Source organism: Argiope bruennichi, chromosome 9 (genome assembly GCF_947563725.1).
Source record: "Argiope bruennichi chromosome 9, qqArgBrue1.1, whole genome shotgun sequence".
NCBI lineage: Eukaryota > Metazoa > Arthropoda > Arachnida > Araneae > Araneidae > Argiope > Argiope bruennichi.
Window position 1 is genome coordinate 122,306,582 of NC_079159.1, and position 22,666 is coordinate 122,329,247.

The window sequence follows — 22,666 nt, forward strand, 5'->3', positions numbered from 1 at the left end:
CAAAAGAGCAATTGCTAATGGAAGAACCAACAAGCTTTTATTTATAGAAAAGAACTCATTTCCATAATAATAAGAAATAATCCAATGCTGCAGATATTGATCAATTAGAAGCAAACCTTCATAGATCTGGCATCAAAAAATTTGAACCTGGAATATTTAGGTCAGGATTCCAAACAATTATAGTATTTCCTTTTCATTCACCAAGCAGAAAAATAGAGTTTGCTCCCTCTTCTTTCCCCCTCATCCTCTTTGTGAAGATAACAAAGGAGCAACCCGAAACTGGCAACATATTCATTTTTTATCTCTGATGTAATAACTCTATTTCAATGAAGTTGCAAAAGGTAGAAAAATATAAAAATTAACTGATTTAAACCCTAGTAATACATATTTCTATAATTTTGAAACTTTTATAATTAATGAAATCTTATAAGAGTGCACAATAGTCATTCCAATTAAGTATCAATATATTACAATAAAAGATTAAAACAATAAGATTTTAATTAATAAGATAATTTTTCAATAATTATTTTCATAAGTAAACATTTCACCTGTAATCAAAGAAGAGCTCTTCTCCGGTTTGTATGGCTCTTTTGGCAAAGATGCCAATGCGATGATCTCCATTCACCATCATCACCTTGGCATAACAATTGGGATTAATTGAATGATTAGCAAAACGAATTTTGTTGCCTTTGCGGGTGGCATCCACTACAAAATCTAAAAATAAGTACACAAAATAAATTTATAGATTAAAATATATAAAATTGGTTATGGTATAATATAATACTAGAATTAAAAATCAATAATTTGCAATCAAGTTTTTTTTTGGTTTATTTAGAAGAAAATATAATAAAAGTACATTATCTAATATGAAAAAAAATATATATATATCCAATTTCCTGATAGCTTACAGGAATGCCAGACAATATTAAGAGACTAATACAGAAGTAAGCAGATAGTTTTTATTGTTAAAATCTCACAGAAAAAGAACTTGTAATTTACATTTTCAATATTAAATATCTTAAAAAAAAACAAAAAAAAACAGGGTGGCCATGGTGGCATCTATTGTTTGAATTTCCCTGACTTTTACCTAATATTTCCAGATTTTTAAAGAAATTTCTCTGACTTTTTTCGGATGCACCTAATATCCTCAGAACAACATCAGTTTATTTTGTTTTCTTTAATTCTAGCACAATATGTTCTTAACTGTATTTGAAAAATTGTTCTTTCTTTAAACTAAAATGAATGTAAAATAAAATTTAATGCTAAAAAAAAAAGAGCCATCATTTTCACTTATAAAATTTCAAATTAGCTTCAATAATGTAAAACCCTCACCCCTGCCCTTTTTTGCGAATATGTTATCAAATACCAGAAGATATATGTCCATCTAGACCAACTTTTAGCCAACCAGTCATATGTTAGAGCTGTTTGTCAAATTTATTCACGAATAATTCAATACAAAAATATATGCACATTGACGAGATGCTTAAGAATGAAAGGATTTGTTTTCTTTCAGTGGTTTCTCTCCTTTCCATACTACTTATCTACACGCAAAATGAGGACTGAACAATCATTTATATAGATTAGGTTCTATTAGTTAAAAAGAAATCTCTCTCTCTCTCTCTCTCTCTTTATATATATATATATATATATATATATATATATATATATATATATATATATATATATATATATACTACCATACCTTCTCTCATGGGATAACTCAACGTTTTAAGTAAAAGGAAACAAAAACTTTTGAGGAAAATATTAAATGTTTATATATATATATATATATATATATATATATATATATATATATATATATATATATATATATATTGTAATACCATCAAATTATCAATGCTATATCATAAATAATGCAAAAAAGGGGGAAGGAAAACATTTTATTAGATAAGTATATAGAATATACACAAGTGTAAAATTAAGGCAAATAATAAACTTATTAATAGACATAAAACAGCCAGTGCAATTTGAATCAGAATCCATTATAAACTAGATGCACAATAGTTGTTCTTCAGAATTGAAGGAGTTTCCCATATATAGCACTGATATACTATATACAAAAATTCCAATCCCTCAGAAACTTAAAATATAAATCTTCTGAGGCTTGGTGCATGGGCAAAAACACAGATTGTCATTGTTTTAGACTAAAAATAAATGTTTGATTTTCATTAGTTGCCAAAAATATTTCATTTTACTTATGGAAAAATACCAGTGAATTATTATGTTCTATAAGAATTGCCAATTTAATCAATAATTTCCCTGACTTTTCCCAATCTCCCGGAATTCCTTGACAATTCCCAGTTGGTTGGCAACCCTGCCAAAGGAATAGATCCACTAAAATAGTTATTAAAAATTTAGCCATTTTTTTTTTTTTTTTTTTTTTGCTTTTTGTTGATACAAAAAAATTTAATTTTAGAACTTATCAAAACTTTAAAGATGGCCTATTAAACACATAATATATGCTCATTCTATAAATGACAAACCTGTCAAAAGCAAGAATTTAGTGTCGTGCAAACAATTCATTATCAGAATTTTAAAATCTAACTAATAAGTTCATATTTTTCATGAACATGAAATAGACAAACAATTTTTTTTTGCATTATGATATTTGTTACAAACAGTTTAACTAAAAGAAGTGTTATTTTTAGCCCACCAGTAAAATTTAGCGATTATCAATAGATAGCAAAACAGATTCTCAAGTTCAAAACCTTTTGTTAGAGAGTTTTGGGAAGACTGATTATATATACAAGGTGGTCAAGAAATAACAAGAGGTGTTCGGAGCCCTGTAGCATGTTATGTGCAGGACAAAATATAACAAAATTTTTGGTCCATTCATTAATGAATGGACTGAAACAAATGGCACCACAATTAAGTGAAATCAAAACGTTTCCATAGCATTTACCCATATAATATTATATTAAAAAAAATATCAATTTTGTATTTTTATCAACAAAAGAAAAATATTAATTTAATGTTTCAGAGATAATTATCAAGAAACAATAAAATAAATATATTAAAAGTAATTCAGAAACAGATTATCTTACCATTGTTCAGATTGAAGAGGAAGCTGCACATGTATTTATCATATACTTTTCCTCTTCGGTCAGCTTCATCCTGTGATATTATCTGTTTAAAACAAAAAGAAAATTTAGGTTATTTAAAATTTTGGAATTCAAAAATTAATTGAAAAGTATGATAAAAAAATAAATTTTTAATTCCAAATAAATCTGAATTTTGTTTTGTAATGCATTTGGAACATATACTTTATTATTTAGTACATTTTTTATATAAGATACTTCTGGAAAGAATATCTATTACCTCTTTTTTTTTTTTTTTTTAAATAGTGTACAAAAAAATTATTAAAATGCATAAAAAAAAAAACCTCTAAAGTACTGAAAATGAAGTATTAGGTAAAGTAAATGAAGTTAGCGAAGACTTAAATAGATAGTGACACTTATATCAAATTTTTTACATGTTTTCTTCTCTTATCTCCCTTTATTTTTTTCCAGTTAATTTGGCATCATAAAATGTCCACAATGTGATTTATCAGATTAGTAGCTCATCCTAAAAATGCATGAATTTGATTATTTTGATAACTGATTAATTTTGATCAGATGCATCGACCACATATCTTTCAATGCATATTTTATGTCATTAAGCATTTAAATGTCACTCTCTCCCCTATAATGCATATCTTTGCTCTTCAATGACTTTTAAAGTTTGTATACAATTTATGATTTTAAAAATATTTATGGAGATTGATATAACTCATTGCTAAGTTATCACTAATATATTTTACTCATTGCTAAGTTTTTATAAGACCATTAAAAAAAAGGTGGCTCTTTTAATTATAAACATGGAATACACTTTTTTTATGAATTAAATGTATCAAATTTCTTCATTGAATTTATTGATAGCATATTAAATTTATAAGTTTTTATTTCACATAGAGTAAAAAGCTATTTTACACATGTTTGTTACACTTTACTTTTACAAATAAAACAAATTATCTACTACTAATTATACTTTTATAACAGATAAAACCCTAAAGTAATAAATAAAAGTCACCAAAAAAGAATACATTTAATTTATCAAATATATATTGATATGATAAGGCAATTCTCGAAATTTTATACTGGTTTAATGGAATACATAAGAATTATTGGTGCACAAATAAAGAATACATAATCTTGATACATAGATAAAATATATCTAAGAATTATTTCTAGGTAACATAAGAAAATCCTGTTGTAATTTTTGGACTTAAAAGTTATCAAAATGTTAAACTAACACAGTAACAAAAAGGAAGAAAGAAACATATGTTACCTCTCCACAATATTCCGATATGAATTCATTCTTTTGAGCAGTATCTTTCAGAAAAATTCCCCATCCAGCAACATCAGAGGGAGCCAATAGCAGATGCTAAAAAATAGTATTACATTAGAAAAATACATGTGAAATTCATTCTTATATCTCATTACATTGTCTACTTTTTATTTATTTTATTTGTTAATTTTATACTTTTATTAATAAAAGAAAAATATTAGTTAAATGTTTAAGAAACAATTTTCAAGAAACACTAGGCGTTGTACTAGTATTTTATAAGCACAGTAACATACCTCACTTTTCTATTAAACATCTAAAATAAGAAGAAAAAAAAAACTTATTAAACAATTCTATTTAAAAAGCTACATTGTAAGTGGCTTATTTGTATAGATAAATTTGATATGAATATACCATTTTGGTTTAGCCTTTATATGCCAGAATTCATCCAACATTTATTTAAAGTGCTTATATTCATCAATTCCATGACAATAAATTTAATGATACTATTTTCACTATGGAAATATACAATACATATAAAAGAGTATTTACTTGTAAAAATGGCAAAATTCAACTTTGTTTTTTATTAAAATTTTAAAAAATATTCAATCTTACTGGCCCATTTTCACCCATCAAGGTACATAAGTGCCAAATTCAACAAATGTCATCAAACAGTTTGTTCTGTAGACACCAACACACACATTTATTATTTGTGAAGACAAGAGTGACTATTGCAGGCTCATTATATTATATCTCATAACATAACACATACAGGCCAGGGTAGGCTAGTTGCTAGGGCGTTGGATTCGCATCCCTTGGGTTGCAAGTTTGAACCCCGCCAGCCGAAGATCCCTGCGTGTATGGTGGCTGAAGCGCATATAAATCTGTCGTGGTCACAAAGTCCTCCATGTCGAGAGTAGTACCACTGGGGTTACGGATCAGGGGTAATCATTCTCTGATTCAGGTCTAAATTACAATCTGTAGTTGAGTGAATGAAATGCATGAATGAAGTCCACCCCATAAAAAAGGTTGTGACGTGTGTGTAGCTAAATTGTACTCTTTGCCCTAGTTGGCGCTACTGTGAAAACAAGGGACGTACTCTTGGCTTAATCCACAAATGACTTCTTAAAGTCAGTGGGCTAGTCTAGAACAAGTGGTATTAGAAACCACAACATAACACATGCACGAGCATGAGCACACAAACACAATCACCTTACAGGAAAGAAAATAAAATTCTGAATAGCAATAAAATAATATGTCATTGAAAACAAGTTGACAACAAATATTTAAACTAAACGATTTTATAATATCTTTGAATTATTTATGAAAATTTAGTTTCATACTAACCACTTTTGGTGACCAGCAAGATGGCTTTTTTAGAATTATTACATTTCTTATATTTGATGCTCACAATTCCATCAATAAAATATTTTTATGCAACAAAATATGACAGACAATAAGTCTATGTTATCTTAATAGCCTTATTACTGTTCTGTTTATTTTGGATAACAACAATCATAATGGAGCCCACTCTCATAACATCATAGTATCATTAAAAATGTAAGTGCCTGAGTACACTATTTCCAATCACATGATGTCTTTTGCAGTAGTATAATTTCACTTTTCGATTCTTAATGCAAATTGTGCAAATAATTATCGAATTTTTCTTCCTTAGCCTTACTAATGGGGAAAAAATAATGCAATTAAGTATATGATGAATAAATGAAAATAGTTTGAATTACACTACAATAATGAAATCAAGCATTAAAAAATTAAGTAAAAAAGAATTTTAAAAAATCAAGAAAAAATTGCATGGGAATTAAATTGATACCATTTAAAAGAAAAATTTTTAATTTTTAAAATGGTGTAAAAATTAATTTTGTACAATAATATTTTTGGAGTTATAACAAAAAAGCAACAAATTCTCACTTCATTTTCAATTATTAAAATTTAAAAAAAATTCTTTGAGGTATACATTTCTAACCTCTAAAGCATAACTGTGCTAAGTTGTCTACCTTTAAAGCATATCTTTTGGTAATTCTAGATCAAACAGTCTGTCCTAAATGCAACAATACAAGCACACATATTCTCCTTTATTATTAGTAGAAAATTCAATCAATGAATACAATATTTATATTTGCATACATTTATCTTATACTTAATATACTATTAAAACTCATGATGACCATTTCCAATTACATACACAATCATCATACATAGTATAAAATGCAATAGGCATTCAATGCTAGCGAGAGCATTATGAATTGCAAGAATGCAAAATTTAAGACTAAAATTATATATATAAAATTAATAAACATTTTTTGCATATTCTAATATATGTACATTCTAATATATGTTCTAATATATAACATTATTTAGTAATGTAACCTAATTAAGAAAAAATTGCACACAATAGTCAGTAAAATAAAAATTCATAAATAATATTAGATGTAAAAAATAAAAATAATTCTCTATTAGAAAGTATTCAGGAACATAATAATTCATGCAGTAAAATATGTGCTAGTCTAAACTGTCTTAATTTATTTCAAATACCTTTCTCAGCCCTCTTTGTACGCAAACATTTCGACATGATATGTTTCGAACATCAAATTGATCTATAAGTAAAAATATAAAAAAACATTAATTCTACAGAAACTATTATTGCTATTATTACAGAACCTATACTTTTTGTTACATGAATCTGAAGACATTCATGGTATTTAATATTCTATGAAATATTATAAAGAACAATATTTCAGACTTTCACTATGAATATCTAAATCTTTGGAATAATAAATGAAATATTATATTTTCAAATCAATATATATATGTATGATTGTACTAATTGCAAGATGAAAGACTCTTTAAACAAAATACAATGAGTTGGGAATCTTTTATTCACTGCATCAACTGAGAGTAACTTTTTCAGTGTTCCAGAGGATGCTGTTTATATTTGTATAATCATCCGATTTGCTACACTATTATATAAATCTTTATTACAAATTTATGAATATTAATAAATGTTATACAAGAAGCTATAATGCAAGATAGAGATGTTGACCCCATTATTTTCTTAATCTTGTTTTAAGATAAAATGAAGTTATTTCTAATAAATTACTAAAATTCGCTGATCATTATTTATTGCTACTTTGTATTAACCAATATAATGAGTTATTAAGGAATAAAAAATTTATCATTTTTGAATTATTATCTACACTAAAGAACAAAATAAAAAATCTCACCAGAACCACAAGTCTGGCATAAATCAGGATCACATTCTCGAACAGCAAGATAGCATGGGCATTGCTTTGTATTACACTGAGCTTTACAGCGACAACCGGGGAATCTCTGTTGGCCTGAAAAATTTTACAAAGAAATAATAAAATAAAAATACACAAAATAAAGTTTATTTCAAGTCAAGGCAATGTATTGAAGTTGAAAGAAAGTTATTGGGGATGGGAGTCTTCATTTTCAGCTTTTTTTAAATTTTTGTTTCTATAATGAAGGCACTGCATCCTTCCCTTTTTCAATACACACATCATATCATCGTATATTTCCTTTGACCTGAAGGATTTAATATATCCCAGGACTATATATGGATAAAACCAATTACAAATCCAAGGCTTTCCAGTTACAAAAGCCAGATTTTGCCACCATTACTTAATAGAAAAGGAATTAAATTAATGCAAATGGTCTTAATTGGCTGCTGAAATTTACTATTTAAAATAAAAGCACATACAAAGGCAATTCCAATGTCCATAAAACATTTTTTAATTGTAAGAATTGTTTAACAACATATTTAATTATGAACAATTAAACATGGCAGTTTTATTTATTTTCAATGGAGAAAAAATGAGTTTTTCAATTAACTAGCTTTTTGATACTTTAATAAAAATTAATATTACAAAAAAAATTGACATATAAAATTTTTTCATTCGATCATATTTTAAAGGAAATTTTCTTGGGGTTTATAAGGTATAAATAAGTAAATTTTTGAAATATTTTTTTTGCCAAATTTGAATAATTAATTGCAGATATTAGAAAATTATAGGAAGAGAACCCAAATCAATGAAAATTATATTCCAAATACAATTTAATAAATCATGCTTTTTACATACAATTTAATAAATGATGTTTTTTACTTTACTTGTAAAAATTAAAGAATTGTAGATACATTTTAACCATCTAATTTCTCTACTGGATGTTCTTCAAAAGAATAAAATAAGAAATATGTATCAATTATTTTTAAAAAAAAGTTCTATAACACATTACTGAACTATCAAGAATTTTCTAAATTATCATTAGACAATAATGAAGATATTTTCAAATTTCAGTAGAAATGTGACATTCTAAATATTTAAGACATCTGTAGCAATTTCCTTGAATGATCTTCATTAACAAAACAACAGAGAATTAATCTTTTAATACAGTTTTCATCTCCTGAATAAATAAAAATAATGGGGAAAAAAAAAAAAAGAACAATGTTTATCTTTACAAAATGTTTGCCAAAATCTGAAAGCATGGTCTCCAAGACTTAACACTTGAAAATTATGCAAACATTTATAACCATTAACAAAAAAAAAATGTTTATTATTTAATTACTGCCTAAAATATATGAGGGTAAATTACACAGGCTTCAGCTTTTCATCATAATAAAAATAAAATCAAAATTCTCAAATACTTCAAAAATCATTTTAGCAATCTGAATCTCTAAGTTCTAATAGAAATTATGGATATTGAAATAACATATCAATGACAGACCTATAAACAACAATATAAACAAAAATGGATTTACTTTTTATAATAATATTACATTTAATATTTTTTCATAGAAAAATGTGAAAATTAAAAGAAAAAAAAAACAAACAATTCTTTTACAAACTTAATTTTAAATGTCTTGGCCTTCAAATAAAAAAAAAATTCATAAGAATAGTATAGCAACCAATTTTTCTTATTACAATATTGTTTTAAATTAAGTGGTTGTTTTTCAAAGATATGCAGAATTGTAAAAGGCTAAACTTACAATCAGAGCTACAATGGCAGAATTTTTCACAAAAGTTCTGTGCCATAACACAAGGACAAGAGAGGTCACATGGCTGTCCAGGATGATCACAGGGTGTGTAATTATAGAGATGATTAAAGGCAGAGTCCTTCTTGAAGTGAATCTTACGACAATGCATTGACCAAAGCCGTTGTTTCTTCTTCTTCTTACGGGGAGGGGTGTTATCCAGGGTGTTCTCTTCAGGGTGATAATCTGCAAGCTCTTTCTGTGCAAAGGCATAGGTCTGAAATAGAAAATTTAAGATCAAATGCAATGAATTTATCATATAATTAATTATATACCTAAACAAAATATTACATTTTAAATATGAAAAGCAATATACATCTTAGTAGAAAAATTATTTTTCATTAAAAAAAAAAGAATATAATTTTGAGGAAAACAATCTTATTAAAAGGGGGGGGGGGTGGTGGAAATGGGCATTTCCTGTTTGAGTTTCAGTTCAGTTACACAAAAATTTGCTTAAGAACTATAGAAAGGTTATTTTGGATGACCTCATAAAGCATTTCTCTCATTTAAAAAGAAAATTTAACTACACAACTACCATTCCCCTAGTTTGAATTGATTTTTTTTTTCCCCTTCAAAATAAAGAATAATAATATATAAGTGAATAATGAACTAGAAATATTTCTGAATACCATATAACATTTTCATGTGCTTTACAATTGCTGATGAAAATATTATAACAATTTTTCCCAAAGCATCCATTATTGAATTTTTTAAAAGATTAAAGATTTACTTTTTGTTTATTCCTTTGATATGCAATTGTAAATTTTAATAAATATTAATACTACACAGTGAACTGGATTAAAAAATAAATTTACTCACACACACACACACAAAAAAATGTTTTTAAATGTAAAATAATTTTATTTTTCAGTCTATTTGATTTCAAATAGACTGAAAAGGAAAATTTCAGAAGATGAAGCTTGAATTTGCTATCTTTAATTTAAAACCAACAAACATTGGTCACCATTTTGTATCTCTGGGAACACTGATTGTATTTAATTTCATTTATATCTCATAAGCACAGCTTAATCTTCATCATTCTACCAGAAAAGATTCTTTACAGTTAAGTATTCAAATAAAGATAGCTAGTATTTTAATTAACTTACATCTATTATGTTCATTAAATGCATAGTACAAAATAATATCTGCTAACCACATCTGGAGTTATTAGATACAATCTACCACATAAAATGTAAAAACACATACAGACATATACTCAACTTTATTATTAGTAGAAATGTCATCTTTAAAATTCATTCATGAATATTGCACAAAGTTGGATTAATAGATAGCATGCCTGAATTTTTTAACAATAAAAATTTAAAATACATAAAGAAATATCAATTTTATTGTATACAATCTACAACTGCAGTTTAAAAATGCCTATTTATAGTAAAATAAACAGAAAAATCTCAAAGTATATTTGAACCTCTTCAAGACCATTTATTTCATTTTTGAATTAAATTAATTTTTTTTCTTTTTTTCTGATGAATACAATTGCATATTGGAATTTTGGTAATAAGAAAAGGGATAAGACAGCTAATCAGTGATAGGTCCAATAAATTTTACCATACTGGTGATAAGTTTAAAGAATGACACAAAAATAGTTTCTTATTATAAATGACAAATCCAAAGAGATCTTGAGACAGAGAACAAACTTCATGATTTAAGTCACTTTTACAACCATGGCCTCCACTAAAAAAAAAAAGAAATCACTCTGTTAAGTAGCTTGTACGTTGACCATACTAAATTCACTCATCTCATCTGTTGCTGAGTGAACTGCCAATGATTTTGAGTTGCAAATGTCAATATTTGTCTGCCGTATTCTGTTAGAATGCTCACATTTCAATGATCAAAGACTGCAATTTTTTCAAGCATCTACAATATCCTTATCAGCTTTACTTGACAAAACTCTTCATATTCTTTTTTCTGAATTTTTAAAATCCATTAAATTTTACTCTTTCATTTATATTTTAAAGGAAATTTCTTCATCTTCTTTTTTAACAGTTTTACACTTTAAATTATTATGATATTCTTGTTCAGCACAGGCAGAATCTATTCCATGGCTCTTGTACCATGAAAACAACCAAACATAATAGAAATTTCTTCAAAATAAAATTAAATAATTAAAGGGAAATTTGAGTCACATCAAATCTGAAAAACAACTTGTATGATAAAAAATTTTATGCTTATTTCATTCTCTTGATTGCAGATTATGTTAATAAAAATTTCAATTAAACCATTAAAAATAGTTTAATTAAACTAATAAACCTAGTTCAATTAAATTATCAATAAAAAATGTCAATACATACCTGAGCACATGTTTTTCCATTAAGCATCTGAGCAATGGCACAATAGTTACCAACAAAGACTTTCCAAAGAACCCTAAAGAGTGATTGCTCAGCTCCAGACCAAGTGGTTTCCAGGTCTTTCAAGTTCAATTTACTAGAAATGGTATGACTGATAATACTGAAGTTACCTAATTTGGAAATTTTATATATGTATGTTAACTGTAATTTCTTGTCATATATTTATAAACACAGTCAAACAGCACAAAAATACATCAAATAAAAAGTTTATCACGATATCAGAGGTTGCTATTTGAAATGAGAAAAAGGATTTAAAATTTGTGGCTTATGGCTGAAGAAGCTTAAACACAGATCAGAATACTACAGAAATGTAATCTGACTATCTGTCATGAGCAAATATGATCAGTGGCATACTCCTGTTATTAACAGAAATTTATAATTTAAAACTATTCACAGTAAGCTATGAAATTTTTATCAAAACAGTAATATCTAAAGTTACAGAAGTTAAACAGGAGTATTTAACCAATTTTTTTTCTAGATAATTCAATACATCCATTTGTATCAATCAGTATTCAATAAGAACTTTATGCACAACACTCTATATCTATTTTGAAATTATATATAACTAAAGTTATGTTTTATACAAGCATATTTAAAGAATTTTATTACATATACTCATATTTCTTCAAATATTCAAACCATTTGTTTTGAATTTTAATGCAATGCCTACTGTCACATATACAATAAGCTTCATAAATTTGGCAGAAAATTCTGCATGTTATCTAAATCTATCTAATGTTCCTGGAACCAAATTTTAGTAAAACGATAGTTTCTTTTTTGTCTAATATTCAAGGAAAATTCACATATCTCCAAAAATATTTGGGAAAAGAGGGGTTGGACGTGTTAATCCAAAAAAATTTCTAATTCACTGATCAATAAGCATATCTTTAATCTCTAACTTCTAATAATCATTACTGAAAGATGAACACCATACCATATAAAATATGTAACCTTCATATTGTCAGAAAATTAATTACTTTCCTCCAAAGATAATTCTGATACATTTAATAAAGAATGATTTTCAAGATTAAGATTTATAGCAGATAAAAGAAATAAGAAAAAAAAATCGCAGTCTACCTTCACTGTTTTCTCTTTCGGGTATAACTCTTTTACGAGAGCTTCTGAGACTGTCATTACTGTCTTCGCTACTGGCCTCATTGCCGCTATCCACAGACATTTGCTTCATCATTTTTCGCCGCTCATTTTGCTCCTCCTTTTCTTTTAGTTTTTCTCGAAGTTTCTCTTGTACCAGATCCTACAAAAGAATGTTTAAAAAATGAATATGAAGCATCTCATATATTTGGAGAAAAAATATTCAAGGACTCAAAAACAAAACTATGTTTAACAGTTTTAAATTAAATTTAAAATTTATCATATTTTGAATATTATTTTTTTATACAAAATATAAAAAGAAATGCTAGGTTTCAAACAATTTCAAAAGAAGTATGATTTTTTTTTGTATGTGCAACTTTACAATGTTTCATAAAAATTTAAATCATCTCTTATATATGTCATAAATCTCTCTCTCTCTCTCTCTCTTTTTTTTTTTTTCAAAAATTACAAAATCTACAACAACAAATAAGGTATAAGTGTAAGGAATTTTTCATTAACTTTGGGTATAGCATACTCCGTTTGATTTAAAACACATTGTTTATTAAAATTTGAGCTTGAAAATGTAAACAATGTCTGTTAAATTGTTAACAATGCAGATGACTTCATCAAAACAGCTAAATTAAGTCCAAAAAATGAAGACTGAACAATTTGCTACAGTTGTGATTCTATGCAATCATAAGGGGACAACAGCAGAATCAAACTGTAAAACAAATAACCATATGTAAGACGATCAACTAAATGCAAAACAGTGATAAGGATGGTCAGTACACTGCTAGTATATATACAAATTTCTGTCATTCAAAATAAGGGGAAAGGTTTCCAAAAACCTTTACAAGAAAAATATTATATTCGTTTATTAAAGCATAAACAGCAAATTTGAAAATAATAATAATAATAATAAATGGCTGCTTTGAGATTCTTAGATACTTATCCTTATATTTGTCAAAATCAGTCAATAAGTATTTTTCATCATTTTAAATTCATAAATAATTTGTTTCACTGATATGTCTATCTTTTTCATCTGTTAGGAAGGAATAGAGAATAATGAAGCAAATATTCATCTACTTTTTAAAACTTAACTCAGATAACTTACCATAAAATCTTTTTAAATCATAATTTTAGAAATATGAAATATTATTACATGAATATTTTCAATATTAAAATAATGTGCGCATACATGCCGTCTTTCAACAAATATACAAAATTTCAAATTATTTGTAAACATTTTATGTTCATTCACAATAGCATTTTTCATTTAATTCAACAAATAATTCAACATTATTTGTTATTGTAAAAATCCAGAAACATCCAATTCCAATAAATGCAAATTATAAATAACAGTTTACTTAAAAGACCAAACACACACTTACAAGGTGGAGATAACACTGATATCCACATGGAGTATTATCTGGTTTCATATCACAAATCTTGTGTTTGAACTGACTGGGAGATGGATGAAATGCTGAAATAAATAAATAATTGCAAATATACATATAAAAAGGGGGGGGGGAAATGTTGGTATTTCAAGTTTATAAAATAATTAGAGTCACAGTAAAAACTAAGTTTATTTTAATGCACATTATTTTTTTAAACGCAATATTTAAAATTATATATATATATAAAGAAACTGCAGAAAGATTCTAATTTTGCCAGATCCCTTGCAACTACATTTAATATATATATATATATATATATATATATAATTCAAATTCTGATACAAAAAAAAAGAATATTAAAAACATTAGCACAGAATAAAGCACATACTACTTACTTATGCTGATAAAAGAGCATAAAACAACAGAAAGGAGGATAATACTGCAGTGATGCATTTGTTTGCAATAATATTTCATAATGATTAAATAAGAACTCAAAGAAAAAAATAGTCATTTTCTATTGTGCTTTGGATTTTAATTTCAACTCCTTTAAAATAAACAAAGATTAATTGCTTGGAATTCAAAAATTTCTCAACATTTATTCATTTTATACAAAGTTCAAAAACTTTAAATCAAAATAAATGTTAAATATAATAAATAGTTAATCCATGAGCATATTATGAACTGAAACATAAAAATTTTTTGAAATCAGTGAGCTGTTCAAACAAGTCAATGTTTTTTTAGGGGAGGGGTGATTTACAAATGCTCTTCAATTCAAATAATCAGACAAATTTTGAATAATAACTAAAAAGCATATGCAATAATTTCAAGACTATGCACAAATACATTTACTTTTCAGTCTCTCAGTATCATAGCTGTATAAAATTTAATGTCAGTGAACTTAAAACACACTTTTCAATATTTTTCAAAATTCCAAACATCTTGCTTATTATATTTTAGTAAATATGGCATCAATTATTAATTATTTTTTCTAATCTTTTCATTTATAATTGTATTTAAATAAATAATTTAGCATTTATATTTTATAAAATTTATGGCTTCTAAAAACTTACGATTAATGAATGATATTTGACATTTTTTTAAAGCTGCAATGAAAAGCAATTGCAACGATATGAAGAAACAATTTGTTAATTAAATCCTCAATTTAAAAAAAAAGACAATGAATTCACATTTCTAAAATGAATGTACATATATTTGATGAAATTAAGCATAGCTGAAAATCAAAACTTTATAAAACTAAATAACGTTTTTTTTTTTTTTTTTGAAATTTTTGAACTTGTTCTTCCATGTCTTTAATGTTCTTTATAAATTGCAAAACAGTGAAGCAAACTACAGTAAAAAGTTAACAGATAGTTGAGAATACTCACAACCAGAGCTTTCTTTAGCCTTTTCATGGCTCACATGTACATCTGTTACATCTAAGAAATACATTTTATTTGAAACGACACCCAGCAGATAACATAAGCATCACTCTCCTTTTAAAAAAAATAATACTTTTTTTTTAAAAGGGTCTGGGACCTCTAACCAAAATATTACTAGTTCAACAAACCATTTGCCTAACAAGTCAGTGAATGTTATATACATTAATGTAAGAATTTTTTGGATCGTTCTGCATCTTTGTGTAGAAAATCAATTTATATCAAAGAATATGAAAAGAATTTGTGTAATATTTAATTAATTTATTTATTTTTAGCAAAAATTTTCTCTAAACTTTTAAAAAAGTTAGTTGTACAATATATGAATAAATTCTCAAAATACCTTAAAATAAGTGAACTCTCAAATGAAAATTTTTGAAAATGTTCAAATTCTTCCTAGAATTCATTTTTATTTTGGCCCCAAAAACAAAGCTTTGTAAATATGTATTCTAAATAATAATAAAAAAATATTTTTAAAAGTTATATTCAATTTAAAAAAATTTCTTCATTTCTGAATCAAATTTTAAAAAGTCTAATCCAAAAAATACTTAAAATCACAAGCTAATTAGGCAAACTGATTTGTTGGCCAATCAAGCAAGTGTTCCACTCCCTTTTAAAAGATAGCAAAACGAACGCATGTAAATGCTAGAGTTATATATTTTCATATTTCATAATTTCAATGCTGTAGGAATAACAAAATACTACAGAAATCTATTAAAAATTAAGTTTAACTATACATAAAATATCTATACTACATTATTATTAAAATTCAGATGAAGTAAATTGAAGCATATTAATTATCGCAATATAACATTTTTAAGTACTTCATGCCTTAAAAACATTTAGTATATTGTGTCCTAGCCCATTATTTTTTGCATAGAAATTTTTTTTAGCCTTAAAATACAACAACAACAAAGAAAGAACACTGATATTGTTAAACATGTTTTTATTAACTTCTTCTAGAGGGATTTTAAAAAAAAATAAGAAGGATATTCAATTTTTTTATTATATTTTATTACAATTTTATATATAAAATATAAAAAGAAAAAGCATTCATTTTCAAATTATTCAGCATTAAGACTGAGGAATCTTCATATTTAAGATATCCATGAGTCAACATAATAACAATAATTCTGTGTAGCACATTATGTTAATTCATAAATATAATGTTCTAGACAGATGAAATTTCATATGAAGTCTTTATGTACTAACTGTAGACCCGTATCGAACTTTGGACAAAATCTATAAGTAAGAAGTATTTGTATGCAAACAAAAATGTGCATGAAAAAAAAAAAAAAAGATGAGTTCGAACACATGAAACTAGACATATAAGAATTGCAGATGCATTTCAAATTTTGAATCAGATCTATCATCAAGCTAATGTTTATTCATATGTATATAAATACACACTCCATAATACCTAGCCAAATGGATGAATTTTAGAATGTTTTTTGCCAATACACCAATTATTATCAAACTTTTGGATTAAATTAATCAGAGGGGAAGGGTTCACTTTATTACATGATGAAACTATACAGGTAACTGGTTAATTTTTTTCATAGACAACTTTTCAGTAAACATAATGAACTCATTCTTCCAGGTTTTCTTCTAACAGCTTTTAATATTTTTCATTTAAAATAATTTAACTTTACAATAAAGACATATTTTCTAGTGTTCCTGAAACAGTTATCACAAAAATACAGTAATAACTATTATTGACAACAAAAATTATTAAAATAAAATGTTTTATCTTTACATTTAAATTCATTAAGCTTAAATAAAACATTTAGAGATAACCTCTCTGTGCTTTTATTGATACTATTCAGATATCTATTCAAAAGAGAATGCTGGCATGCCATAAAAGGAATACATCCCCTCACAAGACACAAACAGATTGTAGATGTTTCCTGATACCTTTCTCAATTAGTTTTTGATAAAATTACAAACATAAATTTCATAATTATTTATTTAAATAGAAATATATAAATAAAAATTAATAATGAGGAAATAACTTACGATGCAAAAAACAATCATATTTAAAGCATCTTCTACAAAAAAGAGTATGGAAAGAATGCATGCTTTGTTCTCGAATAACAGATTGAGCCATTGGACCATCCATATTAGGGGTGCATTCAGGTAATGAAGAGTTTGAGTCTTTCTTATCAACTAATTCTCTATATCTAAGGAAAAATGTAGAAAAATTATTAAAATTACAAAATCAACAATGTATTAAGTAAAATAAACAATTCATAAAATGTCAGAAGAAATCACTTTACAAATAGATAAAAGATCATGCGCTCATTAACTCATTTTAATTAATAATGAATAGAAAAGTAAAAACTAAGAAACCAACAGTGGAGATTACAGGGGTGCAGAAACTAAAAAATTTGAGTGCATTCAATTTGAAATTTTATAAAATTTTCAAACATGCAATAAAAAAGAAGTTAGATGCTTCTGCCATCTACATGAATCAACTATTATTTACAGCTACAAAATTCATGTTCTTTTATTCTACAAAATACTCATAATAACAGAGAAAAAAAAATATATATAAGAGCAAAGCTTGTTCAATTTAATCCAAGTTTCTTTAAGCAATTCAGCTTTAAGAAATTTGATTTTGCTAGATTTTTTTTTATGTCTCATTGCAATCTTTGATGTTTTTTGTTCTTGTATAATTTTATCATAGTTTCTACAACAAGGAAAAATATGTTATATCATTTGTCCTAGTTTTCTACATCATATTCAAGTAAACCCCGAATTCTTCTGTTTCATTATTTAGAGGGGGGGGGGACCATGTTTTGAACTACAGGCAGCATTAAATTACAACAGCATTCAAAGCAACTTTTTTATTTATACCAGATATTTTCAATGCTTTTAAAGTTCAGTTTGAAGCATGAACCACTTATCTTTGTCCTTAGGATAGTATCCAAAAACAAATTCTAAACACTTTTCCTTTTTTCTTTTTCTTTCTATAGTTTCATTAATAGGTCATATTTTGAGACTTATATAAATAAATATACATTTTCATCAAATCCACTTTAACTAGACCATACAGAACAGAAATGTTTGTTTATTATGTTATTTGAAAAGCAGTACAAATAAAGCATAGTTAAAAGTGCACTAAAAACAAGCATTCAATCATAAACAAAAATTTGTGAATATAAGGATGAAAAATTGTGTTTGCAGCATTATCAAAGAAATTCATTCAAGGAAATAAAATGAAAATTAAGTTAGAATTAGTAAATACAGATTATTCGCTACTAGAAAAACTATGAACAAAATTATTATAATTTGTTTCAATATTTTTAGTCTAATATCACAATTTTCTTTTTACCAACATATTTATGTGAACTAAACAACTATTATATAATTATTTTTAATAGTAAAATTTCTTTTAAGTACATATGATCATTATTCAACTTAACAGTTTTCTTTTTTAAATATAAGTAAAGCTAACAAATTCATAAAATCTCTCATAGGAATAAGGAATAAGATATTATAGGATGAGGCTTATTGCAACAAGCCTAATCTCAATAAGTCTAGGTGGAACTTCATTATAAGAGCAAAATTATTCATTTTTTTTAATAGGTTGAAAGTATATGGTCTCTAAAGTACTATGACAGATAAAAAAAATATTATGAAAGTATAAGGTCTATAAAGTACTAGGACAGATAAAAAAAAATGTCCAATGACTTTTCAAAAAGGATGATACTTTACAAAATGTTAGACAGGTTATAAATAGGATGGTACTTTTTATTCAGCATTTAAGCAATTATATGATTTTAACATTCCTTGATTAGATTTTATGAGTTTTTTTAAAGTCATTTAGAGATGTAAGTTAGAAATTCATAAATTATAACTTTTTCTTTTCTGTCCTAAATGATTATTTATTCAACTTTTTTAAATGCTACTAGAATTTGAAATTAAAATACATTTTAATTTGTACATAAAAAATACTTATGAAGCAGCAGTGAAAAATAAGATTAAAAAATTTAACTTCTTTAACATTAGATATAATTCTACAACAGCCAAATTATGAAGTTGAATAGATTTATTTTTTGCCCCTAGATTTTAGGAGAATCTCTAATTAATATCTACAACATATAGGAAATAAAATATTTGATCCATGAATATATTAAATGTTTTTCTCACAAGCTAGAGATTTTTTTTTAATAAAGAATTAAATTCACAATCTTTCAATCATAAAACCATAATTTTACAAAAGGCAGAAAAATTCAATCACTTCATGCAACAAGATTCATAAAATTCTTTTTATTACAGAAATATTTCAAAGGCATCCAATTAAATTCCAAAACAAAAAAGAAACTAATCTTCACTTCTTTAATAATCATCTTGCTTTTCATAAAACTAATTAACAAATTTCACAGGTAGAATTTTTGAAATTCAACTTGTCTTTTTTCATTCAGAGAAACAATAATACTACTTTTTGAAAGAAATTTGTAAGTATTTACTGGAATAAATAATGAGATATCAAACCTTTGCTTTAATTGTTCTGGAGCCCCTTTGTCAGGAAATACAGCTGATATAGCAGCAAAGATTATATCACATTGATCAGATGATGCTTGTTTTTCTGAAAATAAGTTTAGAACATTTTTTCTTAAAAAAGACAAAAAATAAAACTAGAACTAAAAAGGTGTGGGGGGGGGGAGAAAAACAAATTTTAATAATGAAGAATTTTTTTAGGGAACTTTTTTTAGGGAAATATCTAACATGATGTGGTTTTATATTTTTGACTGATAGTGGTCATCATACAAGGTGTAGCAAAAAGGCATTATACTTTGAATAACAATAATTTGAATTAATAACATACATAAAAGTTTCATAACTTAAATTGATTATATAAAATATTAATTATAAATGGAAACAGTAAAAATATTCAATAATATTTATTCAAGTACAATTTATAATGTTGACTGATAAAATTAGCAGTGCCACTAAGCACATTATCTGGCAATATTCTTTTTCAATGACTGCCCTCAACATGTTGATTGCAGTTAGTTTTAAACAACAAACATTGTGAATCAAGCATCCCCACCAAAAAAAGAAATTTAGTAAAAATAGGGAGATTTTAATGCTTTTTAAAAACCTTTATTATGTTTTAATCAGAATTTTATTAAAATCAATCTTCATTTCAGTTTGAAACTTTGATATGTTTTATTAATTATTTACATAATAGTTATCTGAAATACACATACATATTTAAAGTAATAAACAAGGGCAGCTTACCATGAGAAGAAGTAGCAGAGGCTGACCAAGCAGGCTTTGGAGGAGCCTTTTTGTTACGTGTAAGTGAAGACTTGTCATGAGCATCTTCAGATTCTAATTTGGAAGATTTTGGGTCAACTTGATTCATCAAGGTCTGAACTAGATCTACAAAAATTTCATCATTGATGAAGCCACACTCTCTGTCACCATGAACTTTCCCATCATAGTTTTTTAGCAATTCTTCAATAAAAGAGCCATCTTGGTCAAGAACTTCATCTCCCATATATGGAATGTTGTGTAAAACTGTTTCATCTTCTACCTGAAAGTTGTAATCAAAATGTGTACAGCTCAACATTAGAATTTTGAAATTTGGTTATTTGTACAAAGATGATAACACATAATTGGCCATATAACAATTATTTATGAAAATGTATTGATTTTAAAATATGATACCTCATATATGATATTTTTTAATGATAATTAATAAAAATATCTTTAACCACACATTAGTGTACCAAAACAATATGTGCATACATTTTTATTTGACTAATAAGCACAATTTATATAATTATTTGCATCCAAATGAGGTATACATTTGTACAGAATAAATTTAATTTTAATGCATATTTTTTTTTGGTTTAATTAATTATATATACAACTTAATAAATTTTGCAAGTAGAAGATACATTTCATAGAATTTTTTTCCCCTGTACTCTTTTTATCGTAACAAAATAAATAAATATTAGTTTAGTTACTGGTGTCAATCTAACTCTGAACTGCAGTCAAATGATGAACACATTAGAATTGTCCCAATATTAAAATTTTTAATGCCATGATAATATAATGTAATGATTATAACATAATGAATATATACATAAAATAATTATAATTCTGCCTTAAATCAAGACTTAAACTGAATTTAATTTTTTCCAATGTTTATTTTAAAAAGTTAATTCAAAGATAATTAATTACTTAATTTAAAGATAAAAATGCAAATGATAAATTTAAATAAAATATTTTCATTATTATAATTCTAATGCACTATCACTTTCTTGATTATTATTGCATCTTAAGTGAAGAATATTAAACAGCATTTTATGCCCTTATTAAAAAGGGCTAAATAAGGGCATAACTACTAAAGGACCAATTAAGGGCCCTTATTAAAGGGCTAATGCCCTTGTAATTAATAAGCTAAACTTATAGTTCAAACTGAATTTTAAGATCACAATGATAACCATAAACAACTGTACAGCTATTACTAGATACCAATTTAATGCAAACTATTACTAGGTGCTAACTTTAGAAAACATATTTATATTTTAGATGAAACAATATTCATTAAAAAAATCATCCCTTAAGAATCTCGAACTTTACTTTTGACTAGTGTTTGGCAGAATGAAGAAGGAAATACAAAAGTACTTTTAAACCTTGATTCCTAAAACTATTGGGTTCTGCTATGCATTTAAATTCTATATTCTTTCTTGTATTTCAAATAACTTTGTTGATAGATCTGTCAAACAAAAATCATCTCTTCAATTCTCACCAAATCAATTCAATTTGGCTTCAATGCACTATTTTTATTCTTTTCACTATTTTGATGTTATATTCATTTTCATTCAAGTTTTCAGCACATTTAAACTACTTTGTGTGTGTGTAATTATTTTGCAATTTGAAAATTCTCTACTTCATTGCATTCCAACAATTCACCTACAGCAAAAAAAATTTTGTAATAAATTT

The 22,666-nt window shown here is 25.9% G+C and overlaps 1 protein-coding gene across 2 annotated transcripts in view; it reads right to left on the reverse strand.

The window, feature by feature from the left end:
- Positions 1 to 22,666, reverse strand: part of LOC129984254 (histone-lysine N-methyltransferase E(z)-like) — a 32,490-nt gene that overhangs the window by 1,803 nt on the left and 8,021 nt on the right. The window contains exons 6-18 of one of the 2 annotated variants that reach the window (XM_056094093.1): positions 20,951 to 21,248; positions 20,201 to 20,294; positions 17,720 to 17,883; positions 15,656 to 15,706; positions 14,265 to 14,356; positions 12,859 to 13,036; positions 11,725 to 11,891; positions 9,368 to 9,629; positions 7,587 to 7,700; positions 6,898 to 6,959; positions 4,348 to 4,443; positions 3,066 to 3,147; positions 549 to 714 (exon numbers count right to left, since the gene is read on the reverse strand). In XM_056094093.1, the coding sequence (XP_055950068.1) occupies positions 549 to 714; positions 3,066 to 3,147; positions 4,348 to 4,443; positions 6,898 to 6,959; positions 7,587 to 7,700; positions 9,368 to 9,629; positions 11,725 to 11,891; positions 12,859 to 13,036; positions 14,265 to 14,356; positions 15,656 to 15,706; positions 17,720 to 17,883; positions 20,201 to 20,294; positions 20,951 to 21,248 (1,826 nt within the window). The remainder of the gene's footprint in view (positions 1 to 548; positions 715 to 3,065; positions 3,148 to 4,347; positions 4,444 to 6,897; positions 6,960 to 7,586; positions 7,701 to 9,367; positions 9,630 to 11,724; positions 11,892 to 12,858; positions 13,037 to 14,264; positions 14,357 to 15,655; positions 15,707 to 17,719; positions 17,884 to 20,200; positions 20,295 to 20,950; positions 21,249 to 22,666) is intronic. The other variant, XM_056094094.1, reaches the window with a different exon arrangement.